This window comes from Castor canadensis, chromosome 15 (assembly GCF_047511655.1).
Source record: "Castor canadensis chromosome 15, mCasCan1.hap1v2, whole genome shotgun sequence".
Taxonomy (NCBI): domain Eukaryota; kingdom Metazoa; phylum Chordata; class Mammalia; order Rodentia; family Castoridae; genus Castor; species Castor canadensis.
Window position 1 is genome coordinate 396,553 of NC_133400.1, and position 17,017 is coordinate 413,569.

At 49.8% G+C, this 17,017-nt stretch overlaps 2 protein-coding genes and 1 non-coding gene across 6 annotated transcripts in view; all 3 read right to left on the reverse strand.

The window, feature by feature from the left end:
• Positions 1-2,042: 2,042 nt before the first annotated feature.
• Rpl13 (ribosomal protein L13) lies at positions 2,043-4,637 on the reverse strand. The gene is made up of 6 exons (XM_020173532.2): positions 4,486-4,637; positions 4,181-4,290; positions 3,898-4,039; positions 3,529-3,702; positions 2,843-2,899; positions 2,043-2,242 (listed from the first exon to the last, which is right to left on the reverse strand). The coding sequence occupies exons 2-6, from the start codon at positions 4,282-4,284 to the stop codon at positions 2,084-2,086; spliced, it is 636 nt and encodes a 211-aa protein (XP_020029121.1). The 5' UTR covers positions 4,285-4,290; positions 4,486-4,637; the 3' UTR covers positions 2,043-2,083.
• On the reverse strand, positions 3,756-3,836 carry LOC141417684 (small nucleolar RNA MBII-202). Its single transcript, XR_012442328.1, has one exon. It is a non-coding gene; the product is annotated as a small nucleolar RNA MBII-202 (small nucleolar RNA).
• Positions 4,638-10,135: 5,498 nt separating the features above from the next.
• Spg7 (SPG7 matrix AAA peptidase subunit, paraplegin) overlaps positions 10,136-17,017 on the reverse strand; it is a 60,981-nt gene continuing 54,099 nt past the window's right edge. For 3 of the 4 annotated variants that reach the window (XM_074055470.1, XM_074055469.1, XM_020173581.2), the window contains 5 exons: positions 15,869-15,984; positions 14,151-14,307; positions 12,829-12,995; positions 12,271-12,348; positions 10,136-10,443 (listed from right to left, as the gene is read on the reverse strand). In XM_074055470.1, coding sequence (XP_073911571.1) covers positions 10,249-10,443; positions 12,271-12,348; positions 12,829-12,995; positions 14,151-14,307; positions 15,869-15,984 — 713 coding nt within the window. In that variant the 3' untranslated portion in view covers positions 10,136-10,248. Of the gene's footprint in view, positions 10,444-12,175; positions 12,349-12,828; positions 12,996-14,150; positions 14,308-15,868; positions 15,985-17,017 lie in introns of all 4 variants that reach the window. The other variant, XM_074055468.1, reaches the window with a different exon arrangement.

The window sequence follows — 17,017 nt, forward strand, 5'->3', positions numbered from 1 at the left end:
CCATGATCAGAGATGCAAGCTAAAACTGGGGCTGTCCTCCACATCTGCAAAAGCTGGTGCCTCACACCCCTTGGTGGCCACCCAGGGCATGTTGGCAACAGCCACCACTGGCTCTGGGTCCCTGTGGGAGATGCAAGGTACAAAACCAAGCTCCTGCAAGGCTGCCCAGAGCGCAGGGTCTATGACAGTCTCCTTCCCAGCAGCACAAGTTAATAACTGTATGTGTTCCCGTGCTTGGAACCAAATGACCAACTTGCTTTGTTTCCCAGTGACTGGGAGCTGGCACAGCATGAGGGGCTCCCAAGGGTTGGTGAAGATGGAATCTAGGCATTGCCCTCTCCAGAGACTCAGGGTCCTTGCAGACTCCCTCAGTACCTGAGAGTGAGGGCTCAGGGCAGGGGATGTACTCAAGATTCCACCAGTCAGCAGTTCTCTGCCTCATGGGATGAGAACCATGACAGCAGCCCCTTCAGGAACAGCAGAATGCACTTTTTGCTTCCTGTCCAAGCACGTGCTCAGTGGCTGCACTTCATGGTCAGGAGTGATCTCAATGGTTTGCACAAGGCCAGTCACCCTAGAATCCCCAGCATGGGGAGCTTACACCAAAGGTGGAGTCCCACCTTGAAGGTGACAGGTTGAGCATTCCTGCTACACCTGAGCCAGACTGGGTTTAACATCTAGGGCGGTCCTGATTGACCTAAGATGGCTTGTAGCTTCCTCAGAGTTCATTAGCTCACCACTCTCTCCTGCCAGGGATTTTAGTGAATTGAGCACATCTTTGGGAGAACTTACAAGCCCCAGGCACTTTCCTAGCTGTGAAACAAGGAAAACACATCTGCTCTGTAGGGTGACTGTGGCTCCCCATCATCCAGGTTCACAGGCCCACTGCCAGGCCTTGCTTTCCCAGAAGCCAGTCCCTGTGGGCTTCTGGCTGACCTGGTGGGGGAGGTGGCAGAAGTCAGTTCCACCACTATGAGCACTGGGTTATAACACTGGGTTAACAGGCCAAGTGGTACTGGACTTTGAACTCAGGCCTCAAGCTTGCTAGGTAGGTGCTCTACCACTGGAGCCACTAGGCCAGCCCTAGAGGCACCTGTGCTCCCTGAATGAAGAACTGAACCTCCTGCTGCTGGGCCATCCCACCCTTTGAGGGAGCATGCAGCTCAGGATCCCAAGCACAGCATAGCAGAACTTCCCTGGACAGAGCAGCCCTCATGTCCTCTGGCTTCAGGTATGCAAGCAATAAGCTCAAGTTGTACAGCCTGGTCATCTCCAGGACATAAGGTGAGTATAAACATCAGGACATTTTCAGATGTGAAAATGTCAGGCAAAGATCCTCTGAATCTACTTCCTGGCCAAGGGGCACTGCAGACCAGGTGCTAAGTTTCACTAACACAGCAAAGATGAAAGGGAATCTTCTTATGTTGGTAACAGGCATTAACTCAAAGATCTACACCTAGCAAAGTTAGAGTGTCAGACAAGACTCAGTTTTCAGAGGCCACAGCAGATAAGGGCCTCTTATGGGTAAGAGAACGCCAGACACCACACTGCAAAATACAGGCAGAGCAAGGCACATCTGGAACAAAGTGAATGCCACCATCCTGGCTGCCACCTGGCCCCAGTGCAGGAGCAATAGCTCTAGATAAGAGATGGCCAGAGGCCAGCCTTCTACAGGTGACAAGACATACAGGGCAAATGCTGCCTGGTCAGGCAAAGACCTTACTACATGAGATGGCACCATGGGTGCCTGAACTGGAAACTGTTCTGGTTGAAAACACAACCTTAGGGCTGCTCTGCAGCTCAGTGCCTAGCAAGTTTGATTCCCAAAAAAGGCACCAAAAATCACCTATGAAAGAACTTAAATATAGCTGTTTGTACCTCTAGTGCCCTTCCCCGCCCAAGGTAGGCTTCAAAACCTCTCAAGAAAGCTGTCATTCAATCAGCAATTATTAAACAGTGCTGAAATAGATAATAGGATACCCAGGCTGTCAACACATAGATTATTATTGCTCACACAAAACACAGCACACGGAGACTAAGCCTTAGTTTTCCTGAGGGTTTATTACTAAGCTTCAACAATGCCTTATTTTTTCTTCTCAACGTCCTGTTCTGCAGCTTCCTTGGCTCTTTTTGCACGGATGCCGAAGAGTCGGGCATTGGCACGGGCCATTCGAAGGCTAGCAAAGGCTTTGAAGTTCTTCTCCTCCTCTGTGATGGCCCTGGCTTTCTCCTTTTTGTATACCTATGAGAGAGGAAAATGGTCAAGTCACACCTGCAGTGAGCAAGCAAGGCCCAGCCCACTGCACCATGCTCCCTGGGATTTAAGAGAAGTCTCTACAACACCTGCCTAGCAAGCACAAAGCCCTAAGTCCTAGCAAAAAAAAAAAAAAAAAAAGAAAAAAAGGAAAGAAAAAAACAGAGGCAAAAGTGTGAAGGGGGCACTTTGAGAAGGCAGGCAATGCTGAGGATCAGAAGCACCCAGTCAACATCACCTCTCCTGGCTACTTTCTGGGCAGTCACAGATCACCAGCATCCTCATCCCCAGAGGGCTGCAGGTGGCCTGGCTTCAACAATAATGACGGGATCCAACAGAGTAGGAGTGATAAGTGAGGCTCATCAAAACTTCTTAAAAGGGCAAAGCCATCAAGGAACCCATCTGATAGGAATTCAGGGATGCTGCTCCCAAGCTAAAGGAACCTTCCTTTGCCAACCTACAAATCTCATAGCCACCCCATCTGCACCCTTCATCCTGATGCCTATCTTAACACACACCACTCATTCATCTGCCAATCTAGTCATTACTACCAGGACCCGAGAATGAGCAAATCAACTGTCCACTTACATTCCGGATGGGCATTACTGGTCCTGTCAGCTGGGTGGCCAACTTGAGTTCTTCAGCCTATGTGTGAGTAAGAGTCAAGTGAGTACAGGTTCACGTTCCTAGGAATCTCCTGCTTGTTGCCCACAAAGAGCCCACTGCGTTACCAGGTCTCCTGTTCTGGGAGAAACCGCTGCCTGTATGTGCAGTGGTGCTCATCTAGAGATTGTGTGTGCCGACTTCTCTGTTCAACTGACTAAGTTGGAGGCACAGGTGAAAGTTCAGTCTGTCCTGCAAACCTACCCCTTAATCCCACTCCCAGGAAGCCCACTGATGGACACTGCCAACCTTGTCTTGCAAGGTTCTCCTAGAACCCCTCCAAAGTTTGTTGACACAAAGCATCTTAAGAGGCAAATGGTATCAATGGCAAAACGCTGGCTCCAAATCAGGCAGCTTCCACCACTACCCCAAGTAGAAAGAGATGGTGGTGGAGGAGCATAACGGGGTACCTTGGCAGTGCTAGTGTTAGCCTACGAATACTTAGGGCTTGTCTTTTCATTACACGTCAATTCTATTCCTCCGACGTGACAGCATTTTGGAGAATAAAAGGCCGCAGGCATATGTTTTGTCCCAATTGAACAAGGCCATTTACACCTAAACCAAGCCTCAGACACCTCCCACACACTTCCCGCCCGGGCAGCGGCACTCACAGAGCTATCTCCCTTCTTGGGGGCCGAGGGCTTCCTGGGGAAGAGAATGAGCTTAGAGCGGTACTCCTTCAGCCGCTGCACGTTCGCCTGCAGGGACTCTGTGGATTTGTTCCGCCTCCTGGGGTCCACGGAGATGCCAATGGTCCGGGCCACCTTCTTGTGAATGCCGGCCACCTGCCCAGGAGAGGCGTTATTAGGCCCCGCGGATCCCCTCTCCGTAGGCCCCAGCGAAATGCTCAGTGTCAGATGGAAAAGGGTTCAAGTGCGCTTTCATCAACGCAGTGCAGCGATTCCGGAGAATGTCATCATGTCACCGAGACTAACAGCTAAGGCCCGAAGCCACCTGTGAAACGCGGCCCAGCCACTCACCCGTAGCTCCTCCAAACTGAAGCCCCGGCCAGCTCGGACTTTGGTGTGGTACCGCACCGTGGGGCACCTCACTATGGGCCGGATGGGTCCAGACGCGGGGCGGGGGGCGATGCGGCGCGCTTTTGCTTGCCGGGCCTTGCGTCTGGCAGGGAAGGCAAGCGACAGTCACCACCCCGCAGCGCCCGCCCCTCGGGGGTGGCCGCTCCCTCTCCCGGCAGCGCCCCAGCGGACCCCGCACGGCCTCGGACGCCGGGTCTGCGTATCCAGCCCGCCCGTCGTGTACCTGCGGATCTTCCGGGCTGGCTGGTTGAACCAAGTGGCCACTCGTCGCTGCCAGTCCTTGTGGAAGTGTGGCTTCAGAATCATGCCATTCCGGCTGGGCGCCATGGCTGCCTACGGCCGTGAAGAAGGCGGCGAGTGTAGGCCGGCACCCCGGGTCACCACCCCGAGCCCTCCCGCCTGGGCCCTGGCCCAATGCCGTCTGTGGAGCCGTGGAGCCTCCACCATGGCCGCAAGAGTGGCAGCACCGAGCCGATGGCAGTGGATAGAGGCGGATGAAGCCCAATGGCGGCAAAAAGGGACACTCACCTCCTACACAGGAGAACCGCCGAGCGGAAAGGAAGTGGGGCCGCAAAGCACTTTGGGATGGCAGGGGGCCTGGCCAATCAGAAGCGCTGCAACGCCCTGTCCAATCAGCGTAAGGGAGGGAGGAAGTGACGCTGCAGCCGCACCTTCCGGGTCGTCCTACCGCTGTCAGACGCGGCAGCGTCTCGGCCGGTCTTACTCTGTTCTCGCAGTCGCAGTCGCGGGACCTCCTGAGTCGATGGCAGTGCAGCCGTCCCAGGCGAAAGGACGACTGGCGGAGTAGCTTTCTGGAGATTTTGCTGTTGAGACGCGGTGCGTTAGAGGCGCGGGAACAGGAAAGTTCTAAAAACTTTGGAGTTAGCCCCCTCAAGCCTTAGGGGTCCCGCGTTCATCTCCCACTCATCTGGAACACTTAGGCTTTCTTTAGCTAAAGCTAGGTTTTTTGTTTTTGTTTTTTTTTTTTTATATACTGGGCTCTGAACACAGGGCCTACACCGCCAGCCCCCTTTTTTGATGTGTGATTTTTTTTTTTCCATATAGGGTCTCGCGAAGGGGGCTGGCTTGGAGCCGCGATCCTCCTGATTTCTGCCTCCTGAGTAGCTAGGATTACAGGCGTGAGCCGCTGGAGCCCGGCTAATAGGGTGTTTCCTGCAAGCTGGGCATTTGGTATTTCACACTCATATTTAATCCGCGGTCACTAAATGAGCCACCACTGGCCTTTGCCCCAGATTTAGGAGACTTCTCTGCCTTCTCTGAGGATAGGCGTAAGCAGTTGCAAATATCACATGCTTACCTGCAACAAAAAACATGAAGCAGTCAGGCACACTCCCATGTCCTGTGGCCCTGTTCATCAGTTGGGGACAAGTCCGCAGTCACCAGCAATACAGCGCTCTTTGCCTCATCATCCCCCATCACCAGGCTTTGTCCTGACAAAAACCCACATTTTAAAAATTACATGGGGTTGGGCGTGGAGGTCAGTGGGAAAGTGCCTAGCAGGGATAAGGCCCTAGTTTCAATCCCCAGCAACAGGGGAAAAAAAACAAAAACAAAAACAAACATTGCACTGAGAAACTTGAGCTGGGCCTGCTCTTGTTAGCTACTCGGGAGGCTGAGATAAGGGAGCTAGCCCAGACAAGTAAGTTCACAAGACCCCCATTTCCAAAATAACCAGGGCAAAACAGACTTGAGGCATGGCTCCCGTGGTAGAATGCCTGCTTTGCAAGTGCAAAGCCCTTAGTTCAAATCAATCTCACAAAAAAACCAAACCAAACAAAAAAACAGTGGAGGCCTGTGCCTGCACTGAATAAAAAGGTTGATGGTAATTCTCTGCCTTATATTAAGAGATCCTTGTGTGTTAGAAAAATCGAGTTGTTATTCACTGAGTAAGTTTATGATCAGAAAGACAGGATGTTCAGACAAATGCACTGAGCCTACTTGGGAAGTTCAAACCATAGTTCTACCATTTAGAGCACACATTTAGTGCTGGTGGAGTGAGTGGCTCAAGTGGTAAGAACCCCTGCCTAGCAAGGGTGAGGCCCTGAGTTCAAGCCCCAGTGCCATAAGAAAAAAAAAATTCTCTCTAAATTCACCCCAAAATAAAAAACCTAAAGAAGTATTTTAAACAGAGCACACATGTGGATGTGTGCTCAATTATGAAACAAGGATAATATAAGCCCTCTTTGGTGTTTTTTGGCAGCAATGGGGTTTGAACTCAGGGCCTCTGGCTTGCTGGGCAGGTGCTCTTACCGCTTAAGCCACTCTGGCCAAATAAGGATGTAAATGAAAGCACTTCTGTCAACCATCAGTGGCATCCATCTGTGAAGGAAACCTTTAAAGTCTCTAGTTGACCATTTTCCACAAACAGATGGGTTAACTGGAGGATCAATGGCCTACAAGTCAGCAGGAGTGTCAGGTTCTACCTTTTTTTGTTTTGAGATTTTGGGTATTGTTTGAGTTTTTCCAGTCTGTGAAATGGGAGGAGTTGCAGGGAGAGTGAACTGTGTTAAGGCTGCAAACTCAAGAGTGGTAAGTTAATGATGCCAATTGGTAGACTTTACAGGGCTCTTCTAGGAGATATGGTAGAAGCCAGGGTGGTCAAGGGCTTTCAACTCAGCAGAAAAAGAAGGGAAGAGAGTGAATGAATATTACATTTCTCCTGAATCTTCACAAAAACCTTGGAAAAAAGCTTATTGTCCTCCCTTCACCAACCACTTTATCCAATGAAACTGGGTTTAAACCTACATTGACTCCATTCTGGAGACATAACTGCAACAGGTAACTCCAGAGAAAACCTGAAAAAATGCTTATATTCATTCAGTACAGGATTCTTTGAACACAGCAATCACCTATCCTGTCTTTCTTAACTCCTTTCAATGCTCCAACCAGGGACCTTGCTGTCTCTGATCTCAAAGACATGCCCATCCCCAACCCCAACTTCTCTTTCTGGACAGACCTGCAGGCTCATGCAATTCCATCTGCCCCAACAAGCACCTGCATTTAAGCTCCAGTTGCTCCTAACTGAGGAGCTGCCTGGGACATGCAGTTGGAGGTCTGAAATAGAAATGCTACTCAAAATCAAGGTAGCTGGAAGGAACTAAAGTTGGAAATTGAAAACTTTACTCTGCTGTACAAAACCAAACTTTACACTCAGAATCCAACTTTTCTAGACCTGAACCCTCCACTTACCTTTAAGAAGTATGAAAAATGAGACAAAAATTCTGATATGAAATTCTGCTGAAAGCACACTCAGCTTTGCCACTAGGAAAGATTAATAAAGTTACACAAACTTGGTGGGTGCAAGGGTTTTTAAATCTAGCTGCAGGCAATGTAGGCACATTTCTTGTCCAGCTGGGTACAGAACTCCACAGACACAACTCTTAAGAGCTCTATCCTAGGTTTGAGCCTGCAGTATCCCTAGGAGCAATAGTTCCTGGATAAACACTCCCAATGAGCAGAAGCATGCTCTGCATAGGTTTGAGTCCTTGCAGGATTTACTTCAATTTCTCAAGGCTGTGACCTGTTCATTCCAAGCCAAGCTGCACCTGCACTGACTCCTCCCTTCTCTGCTGCTGCTTCCTGACAGCAATTCCCAGGGGGTCTCAGGGCTTCAGAGAACTCCAACCTAATACAGTCAATAGCAGCTTGTCTTTCAGCATCTGGAACTCTTTCAGACATACAATCCTGAGTTTTGAAGGAAAAAAAAAAAAACTAGTATCATAGTTGCAGGAAAAGAATTATGTTACTATAGCAGTTTGTGTTTAGCAAACATTGTACTGTCAATGTTAGCATACTAAAAATGGACCATCTAAATACGGGCTGATGGTTGCATTAGGAAAACAAGTTAAGGAAAAGATACTATCACAGAGCTTTCCAAATTCTATAGCCTATACATAAATCAGATGGGGCTAGGTTGAAGATGCCTGTACTATGAGAAATGCTAATGTCAGGGAAAAACAAAGTACATCATTACCTGAATTGAAAACATTTATTTATGAGCGCAGATTAGAGAGAACAGGTATGATTTTAGAATTTTTCTTTTTCCTTTAATGACCTGGGCCTTTCTGGGATCGTGTTAAATATACATTCCTACTTGAGCATGTGCTTGTGTCTACAAGGGATGTCAGATGTCGAACACCCAGCTAGAAGATGGATCATAGACGTAAACACAGGCTTCACCGTGCCTTCTCTGCTGGTCACTAGACCGAGCATCAAGACTAAGCCTGGTTTCTCTGTGGTCCCAGCACTGACAACCCAGCTGCTCAGGAGCCCAAGTGCTATTACTGGAGCCCTCACCTCTAACACCTAAGAGGCATAGGGCACAGTATGGTTGCAGCACAAGATCAGCAGCTGGCAAGTATCTCAGTACCTTTTTTCTGTTTTTTATTTTCTTGCTCTCTCCTTTCTTTCTTTGCAGTACTGGGGCTTAAACTGAGGATCTCACACTTGCTAGGCAGCTGCTCTAAAGCTGGAGGCACCTCCAGCCCTCTTTTTTTTTTTTTCCCCCTTGCAATATTGGGGTTTGAACTCATGGCCTCAACTTGGTAGGCAGACTCTATTTTTTCTTTTTTTGAGACAGGATCTCGCTATGCAGCCCAGGCTGGTCTCAGACCTGCAATCCTCCCAAGTGCTGGGATTACAGCCATGCACCACCTTGCCCAGCTGCCCCTGTACCATTCTGATCACAAGTGAGGCACACAGCAGATCACCAAGGATGGTCAAAGGGCCAAAGGCTAGTCAACACACTTCTGCTAATTAGAGGGACAGCCAGAGTCCACTCATACCAGTGAGTCCTTGGGAGGTCAGACTGTAACTTACTCCACTCTTGAGTTGGCTGCATTTTCAACTGCATTGTGGCCCTTTGTGCTGGCCAAGCATCACCTGGTACTCAGCAAACGACTTCCTAAAGGGTAGACGGACATGGGCCATTTTGATGTTCTTTACGCCATGTCCACTTTATCAATTCCCCATGGGGTAAAGCCACCACCCAAAAACTTGAGTGCTGGTGGAGTGTCAAGAGGTAAAAGCAACTGCCAAGTAAGCGTGAGGCCCTGAATTTAAACCCCAGTGTTGCCAAAAAAAAACAAAACAAAAAAGGTTGGATGTTTTCTGGCAGAGTTGCTCAAGTGGTAGAGCACCTGCAGAGCAAGTGCAAGGCCCTGGGTTCAAGCCCCAACACTGCAAAAAAAATAAAAATAAAAATAACCCCCCCCCCACCTTTCTATGTGCTAATCTTTGGTAGTAAGTGTGGAGAACTGGGGTTAAGGCCAAAGCTTTCCCTCCCTCACCCAAGTACTGCAACTCTGGCACCTGCCCCTGTACTGCCAGCAGCTTCCTTGGCTACAAGTGCTGGGCAACAAGAGAACAATCTCCTGTCTGGAAGTGACTATAATCCGTACTGCAAATGCCACTGCACAAGGAGGGTGGAGGCAGGTGAGTGCTGGTGGCTTACCTGGGCCTTCATGCCTGTGTGGCCTGTGCCCAGATTCCTACAGAAGGGGAGGGCTCATGGTATAAACTGAAAACAAGATCCTGTGACCAAACACAAACCTGCTGGACACTGGTGGCTCAGCCTGTAATCCTAGCTACTTGGGAGGCTGAGATCGGGAGGATTGTTTTGAGTCTAGCCTGAGCAAACTGTTTCTGAAATGAGCAGAGCAAAATGGACTGGAGATATGGCTCAAGTGGTAGTGTGCCTACTTCGCTAGTGGAAGCTCTGATTTCAAACCCAGGTCCACCAAAAAAACAAACAAAAAAGGTGTCCTTGAAGCAGCAGGACAGAACAGTGAGGAGAGGCTCTCGACACACCGTCTACATGGCGGTAGGTGGCAGTGTTTGAATTCTCTAGGGCCCAGAGCCCAGTCATCCTCTGTAATCCCCTTGAAGAGTGAGCAGCATGAGGACAAGGGCAGTTGGTTCACAGAGTCCTTTCATCTGTTAGCATTCTGAGGCAATCACAGGACAGGGATGGGCCATGCCCAAGCTTCAGGTACACACAGGCACACCACAGTTTTGAGGTGGGTCACATCCACAATGCCACACGTGGAGACATTGTCTAAACCCTGGGAGCTTGAGACTCTATAGGCACTCTCATATAAGTGCTGAAATTCCTCCCCACAGGGGAAGTGTGGTACAAATGCAAAGTTCAGTCAGTCAGTTCAGCAAAGAAATTTACTACCCATAGATAGGGGAAACCAATAAATAGAAGCCCTTCAGTAGAAACCACTGAGGGCTGAAAGGAACTGAATGGCGAGGTGAGCAGTTCCCGGATCACCACAGGTGCAGTCGAGGAGCTCCAACTATCTGTGGAGCCGCCTCCTCCTCCCCAGAGGCTTGGTTCTCCCTTTGGGCATTGATCCACCTCTGTGGGGCAATCATTTTCTTAGGCCCATGGGGCGGCGGGCCAATGAGGGCCTCAATGTCCTCATAGTTTATCACTTCCTTTTCCAGAAGGGCATTCGCCAGCTAGAAAGAACAAACAAAGCAGTGTGTGAGTCCCTGAGACACAGACAAGACAAGAGCCTTTGAGAGTATTGCAGCTCACAAGGGGACACATTCCACAGAGGCCTCTCTGTATCCCAGTGGCATGGGAGCTTGTCTGTGGGCAGGACACCTCCACAGGCCACTTTCCCAAGGAAGCAGAGTCGTGAACACAGCTCACGTAAAGAAGAATGGCTCCCTGTCTCAACCCTGGAAGTGATCTGCCAGCTGCCAGTCTCATTAATTTCTCTACTTCCTTTCAAAATTTCTGCTTATTTTTGGCAACTGCATTCCTTCACTAAACAAGGTATGTGTGCCTGTGGGGAAGAGGGATGAAAAGTGTGGAGCCTCCCTACTAGAACCTAGGGAGACGGGTACTGACAGAGGCATGAGAGCTGGGAGGGCTCACAATGGGGGTGGGGGCTTCTGGCACTTCAAATATAGCCCTGGAAACTATTTTAAGGCATCCTAAAGGTCCTGCGTCCACAGCCACATCTTGCTGGTTACAGCAAAACTCTCCCACATTTTCCTTTTTGTTTGGTGCTGGGGATGGAACCCATGCTAGTTAAGTACTCTACCATTGAGCTGCATTCCAGCCCCATTTTCCACATTTCTGGACAAAATGGTGACCCTCCCCCCGAACTGGCTGCTATGGTAAGTCCTAAGAACCAGAGCCTACTGACTACAAGTTCAGTCTAAACAGAAGCAGTTTTACCCTACAGTCAGAGGGATGCCCACCCCCAGCCTCGTTCCCATGCAGTGCAGCACTGGCCAACAATGTGTACCTCGTTCCCATGCAGAGCCTGCTTCAGCCTGAGACTGTGCTGCCCACAGCGCCTGGAGAGGCAGGTGCTCTGGTTCAGGGCCAACACTGAAGGCCGGAAACACAATTCCTGCCCAATACAGCAGCTGCCTCCATTTTCTTTCTTTTAGTGTTACTAGGGTTTGAAGTCGGGGCTTAGCAGGAGCTCTACCACCTGAGCCACACCTCCAATCTTTTTTTTTAAATTCTGAGACAGGGTCTCATTATGTAGCCCAGGCTGGACTCAAACTCATGATCCTCCCACCTCAGTCTCCTGAGTGCTGGGATTATAGACATGCAACTGCCATGCCAGGCTTAGCTACCTCATTTTAAGGAAACAAGAGGAAGCTAAGAAACAGCTGCCAGCTGTTCCTCCTGTCCATCTTCAAGTGGCACAAAGAGCCATCTCCTCTACTGCGCTCTGGGAGGGAGTTATCATAACCCAGGGACACAAAGTATGACCTCTGGGGCTGTCCTCCCCAAACTGAGGACCCACACTGAGAAAATGTCAGTGTATCCCATACAACACCATACCACCCTCAGGACAGCCAGGGTCATCAGAACAAGAAGATCTGAGAGACTGTCACAGGCAGGAGGAGCCTAAAAATGTTACAACTGTAGGTCCTGTCAGACCGTGGGCAGGAAAGGGATAATGAGGAAGAGCCAAATGTAAGTCCAGTGTGCACCTGAGCTAATAACGTGTTAGTATGGAGTCACTGGGTTGTGAAGGTGTTCCATACTAACGAAGGTGTTAACTATAGGGAACAGATACAGGACATAAGGGGACGCTACTAGAATTGCAGCCTCTCTGTAAATCTAAAACTGTGCACAACATGTTCACAAGGGTTGAGCATAATCCACTTTGAGGAAACTGAAATGGCATGCTCATGATAAAAAGAAGGAGAGACATCAGACCCCATCTGAGCTGGTGGGATTGGGTTGGCTGTCCTCTTCCACACCTGAACGCATCTCAAATGCTCTATGGGACCCAATGCCCTGGATGCCCTCACCGCCTGCAACTTGTCCAGGTTGTCCAGTAGCACCTTCTCAGTGTGTCTGTAGGCCATAGCTACCAGCAGCTTTGCTTCCTGTGAAGGAAAGAGACAGACACTGTTCACAGACTTATTACCAACAGCCAGCTCCAACACCAAAGTGCAGGTCGAGAACACATCTTTATCTCTCAGGATGAGCAGTGGACAGTGTGCTCACACCCTGTGGGTGGAAAGTGGAGGGCCCATTTTTCCTCTGCTGTACTTCAGCTGCCACGAGAGCACAGGGAGTCAGAGCTGCCCTAAGACAGGTCTGGACACTACCCTGTCCTTGCATGTATAGGTCAGTGTAGTGGTTCCATCACTCCAAGTGTTCATTTTACATTCTTCTCGGATTCACATCTACAATGTTATTCAGAACCCTCTAAGGGTTCTCATCCAAGAAAACAGTCAACAGAGCCCAAGAGAGAAAACCCACATCAGACTGCAACACAGCACTCTTCTGAGAGAGCTTGACAGGCCCAGATGCCCCTCTCCCCCACGGGCAGATATACAACACCGAGGCCCAAACCAGCTCACATGGTCCATCATCTGCTGCAGGCCCTGGCTGAAGGGACGTCGTCCAATGCCTGTGACACCCTCCTGTGCCTCAGGGAAGGAGACTGGCCCAATGCGAGGTGCCATTCCGAACTGCTTCACCATGGAGTATGCGATGAGGGTAACCTTCCTCAGGTCGTCCTGGGCCCCTGGAATGCAGGGTCAGGAAAGGGGCATCCTCATGTGCACAGGAGTTCCTGGCCCCCAGACCTCATCAGAGTCTGTGGACTGGCAGGGCACCTTTGTGAACACTTCATGCCTGGGAACATCCGCATGCAGACATGGGGACATTGCACCTTGTTACTGCCCCTTGAAGGAGAAACTTTTTTGTGGTACTGGGGTTTGAACTCAGACCTCATGCTTGCTAGGCAGGTGTTCTACTAACTGAGCCACAGCTCTAGCTTTAAGTATTTTTCAAACAAGGTCTCACGTTTATGCTCAGCCCAGTCTGGACTGCAATCCTATTTATACTTCCTGCATAGCTAGGATGACAGACAAACGCTACCACACCCAGCTCTTTATTGATTGAGTTGGTATCTTGCTAACTTTTTCCCTAGGCTGGCCTCAAACTGCAATCCCCCTGACCTCTACCTCTGAGATGCTAAAATCATAGATGTAAGCCATGACAACCAGGCTTTTAAAGAGTCTTAACTGAGAAATGCTCCTGGGTTGCAAGTGACTGCTTAGGATGCCCTTCTGCCTCACTTAGGGCAGTGCTCAAGCACAAGGCCAGGCATGCACAAGGCAAACCTGTCATCCACGAGGCTTGATGTCCCTAGGCTCTGTGACTGCTCTGGACTTTCCAGTGGAATAACAGCTTGAGAACAGAGAAACTGCTTCAATTTCAACTAGTTCTGTGCAGCCACAATGGATAATTAACCAATTAAATGCATTTACAATCTGCATATATGTAAATTCTGTACAGCTACTCTTGCTTAGTGCTAAGTGCCAGGTGTGGTTGTGCAGACATGTAATTCCAGCTCTCGGGAGGAGAATCTTGAGATCAAGGTCAGTCGAGGCCCTATAAGGTCTTTTGAGACTGTATCTCAAAAATAAAATACAAACAAAAGCATGGGGGCATGGCTGAAGAGGCCTAGCATGCACAAGGCCCTGGGTTTAATCCCTAGTACTACCCCTCCTCCAAAAGAAAATTGCCTAGTTCCAAATTTCCCTTGGCCACAGCTCAAACTACATCTGCTACACTGTGTACATCTTCTATCAGGTTCACTCCATCACATGCACAGAGCAAAGAGAAATGAACGTAAGTGCTCTGAAAGTCCAGACCCCTGGGGCTAGCCCCTCACCAGAGGTGACCTTGCTGAAAGAGATGGCCTCAGCGGCACGGCCACCCAGGGCCATGCACATGCGCTCGAACAGCTGCTCCTTGGTGAAGAGGTACTGGTCTCGGGGGAGCATCTGAGCAAAGCCTAAGGCAGCATTCGTCCGAGGTGCTATGGAGACCTGCAGAAGTTCAAGGTAAAGTGTAAGCTGGGATCATATGGCCTTAAAGGGAGGGAAGGACCACGTGAAATAGATATGTCACCAAGGACTCTAGGCAGTCAGTCAAATCTGTACCACCTCATTCAAGAGAATCCTGACACCAGACGATGGCTCATGGGAGCACAGAGGAGCTTCTGTATGTCCCTTGTTATCACTACATACACAGGCAGTCAACATACATCTCTTAGATATCATCGTGAAGTGTGAGAACAAACTCCACCTCTCATACCAGTCCATGCTGATATCCTTGGGACACTCTGGGATTCGTGAGAGGAACAGAGACTGCCACCTTGTCTTCTCCCCAACCCAAATCCAGGTATGCAAAGAGGAGGCGGGGCCACTGCTCCAACAGGACAAGGAACAGAAGCGTTACCATGGAGAAAGATGGGTGGAGGGGGGTCCCATGCTGGTCCAGCTGCTTTTGTGATCCTGTGGTAGAAGACCATGTCGGTGCCCCAAGAGGAACCCTAAGTTAGTACCTAAAGCCAGGGCTGCAGTTACAGCTCAGTGGTACAGCACTTCCCTAGTGTGTACCAGGTTACAATCACGGTAACAGCCGGTAACAAGACAGTATTTAGTCTTCCTTTACAATGTGACCGGCTTACCTGACTTGTAGCCTTCAAAAAAGTGCAAATTCTAAAAGCAAAAAGAAGTCTAAAGTCTCGACACTTGTCCATCACGGATTTTTTGAGATGCTATTTATCATCACTGCCGAGTTCATTAATGCCCACTGGCCTCATGGGGCCTTGGCCCCGTCAACTCAGTAACTGCTGAATCCTCATGGGGCAGCATGTGAGAGCCAGTCTCCTGATGCTCAGCTCCAGAGCACATGAAGGCTTCCCTGCACCTCCTCAAACATGACTAGCCAACAGCTGATGCTGCCAGTTAACTCCAAGCAATAGTGGAGACTGAACATGAATGTACAGTGGCTCTGTTGCCTGGTCTCATTTCTGCAGTGTGAGGGTGGGAGCAGGGGGTACCGCAAACCAAACCACCTGCTCAGCCCGACACTTTTCGGAGCCACTGAGGCCTCCAGGAGGGTGAACCAGCGGTCATTCCCTCAGTCACAGTCAGGCCCCCACCTCCCATAGCCCTGGCTTCCTCAATGGCCATTCAAGGGTCTCCAGTCTTGTTCCACGTTTTTCTGGAAGCTGTTTATAAAATCACCATGTGACAGGAGTAAGTTCTCATCAAATTCACGATTGTCTATGAGAGCTCAGCTCTCATGGATGCTCAGCTCACTCCAATGTCAGTCATTGAGAGCCGACTGAGCACACCTTTCCACTGGGAGGCTGAGGTAGACAGGACAGTGACCCTGAACACGTAAGACTCTTTGGTCATGCTGGAAACCGAATCTGCAGCTTAAACGTTTGACTTGGGACCTATTCCTGCTTCTGTCACCCAGTTCCTGCCATTGTCTGGGGCCTGAGTTGTACGTTTCAGGCTTTTTTCTCATGATCACAAACACAGGGTTTCCTAAACCAGCTTGAGCTTGTGGAGCTCAGGCCTGTCCATGACCCACCTTCATCACAGCCTCTGTGTGTTCTAGCAGCCAGCCAACAAGGGCATGGCCGGACTCATGGAAGGCCACCACCTTCTGCTCCTCCTTGGAAAGGATCTTGCTCTTCTTGGCAGTCCCTGAAAGAAGCCGAGAATGGAGTTTTAAGTACAGCAAGCCTGGGCACCACTCATCCTGGGCTCTCTCTTTGCAGCTGTGCCCCAACTCAAAACTGCATGATGGTTCAAGGGGACTCTGAAGGAGGACGGGGTGCAGGGGGGCCCATCCTTTCCTCCGATACATGCTGGACTCCTCTGAAACTATGGAAACAGTTCTTCAGACTTCAGAAATAACCGCATCCTTCAACTTCAACTTACTCTCCCCACCCTCTGGATGAGCCAGCAGGCTGGGGCTGGAGGGTGTAGAGGCTGGTTCTTCTTTTTTTTGAAATCAAGGCTTCATACTTAAAAGCAGGCACTCTACCACTTGAGCCACACCTCTAGTTTATTTTGCAGAGGGGGTAGTAGTGCGAACTGTTTGCCCAGGCTGGCCTTGAACCTCGATCTCAGCCTCCCAAGTAGGTAGGATTATAGACGTAAGCCACTGGCACCCAGCTCAGAGGCTGGTTCTGATTTTATCATTGGCAGCATCATCAGCAGTGCCCTCTGGCTCCAGGTTTCTGATCCACACTCCACTGAGAACACAAGTAGCAGCTGCAGGTCCTGCTCTACAGTCCAGTTTGTCCTTCTAGGAGCTGGTGGCCTCTTACCTAGGGATGAGTATTTATACTGCGCTGCTCAAACTTCTGCTGCAGTACATTTCACCCAACTTTCCACAGACCTTTAAGTTCCCATGTTATGCATCTTGAGTAGCCCTGTGCTCACAGCACTTAGAAAAAAGCAACAGGAATCTCCTACCAGACTCACTGCACCGCAGCACAGCTGAGTCACTCCAGCCACAGCTGACAAGGAGTCTGTGGCTGAGAGGCCATGGGCTCCACCTCAACACAAACTCATGCTCTCAGCATCACACGCATGAGACAGTGTCCTGTTAGTATTTCCTTAATGGGCCTGTTGTTCCCCCTCAAGTCTCCCTCACCTTGATGCTGTTACTGAAAGCTTACCAACTCCCATATAAGCGTCTTATACAAAACACTCTCCTGCAGCTCACCCT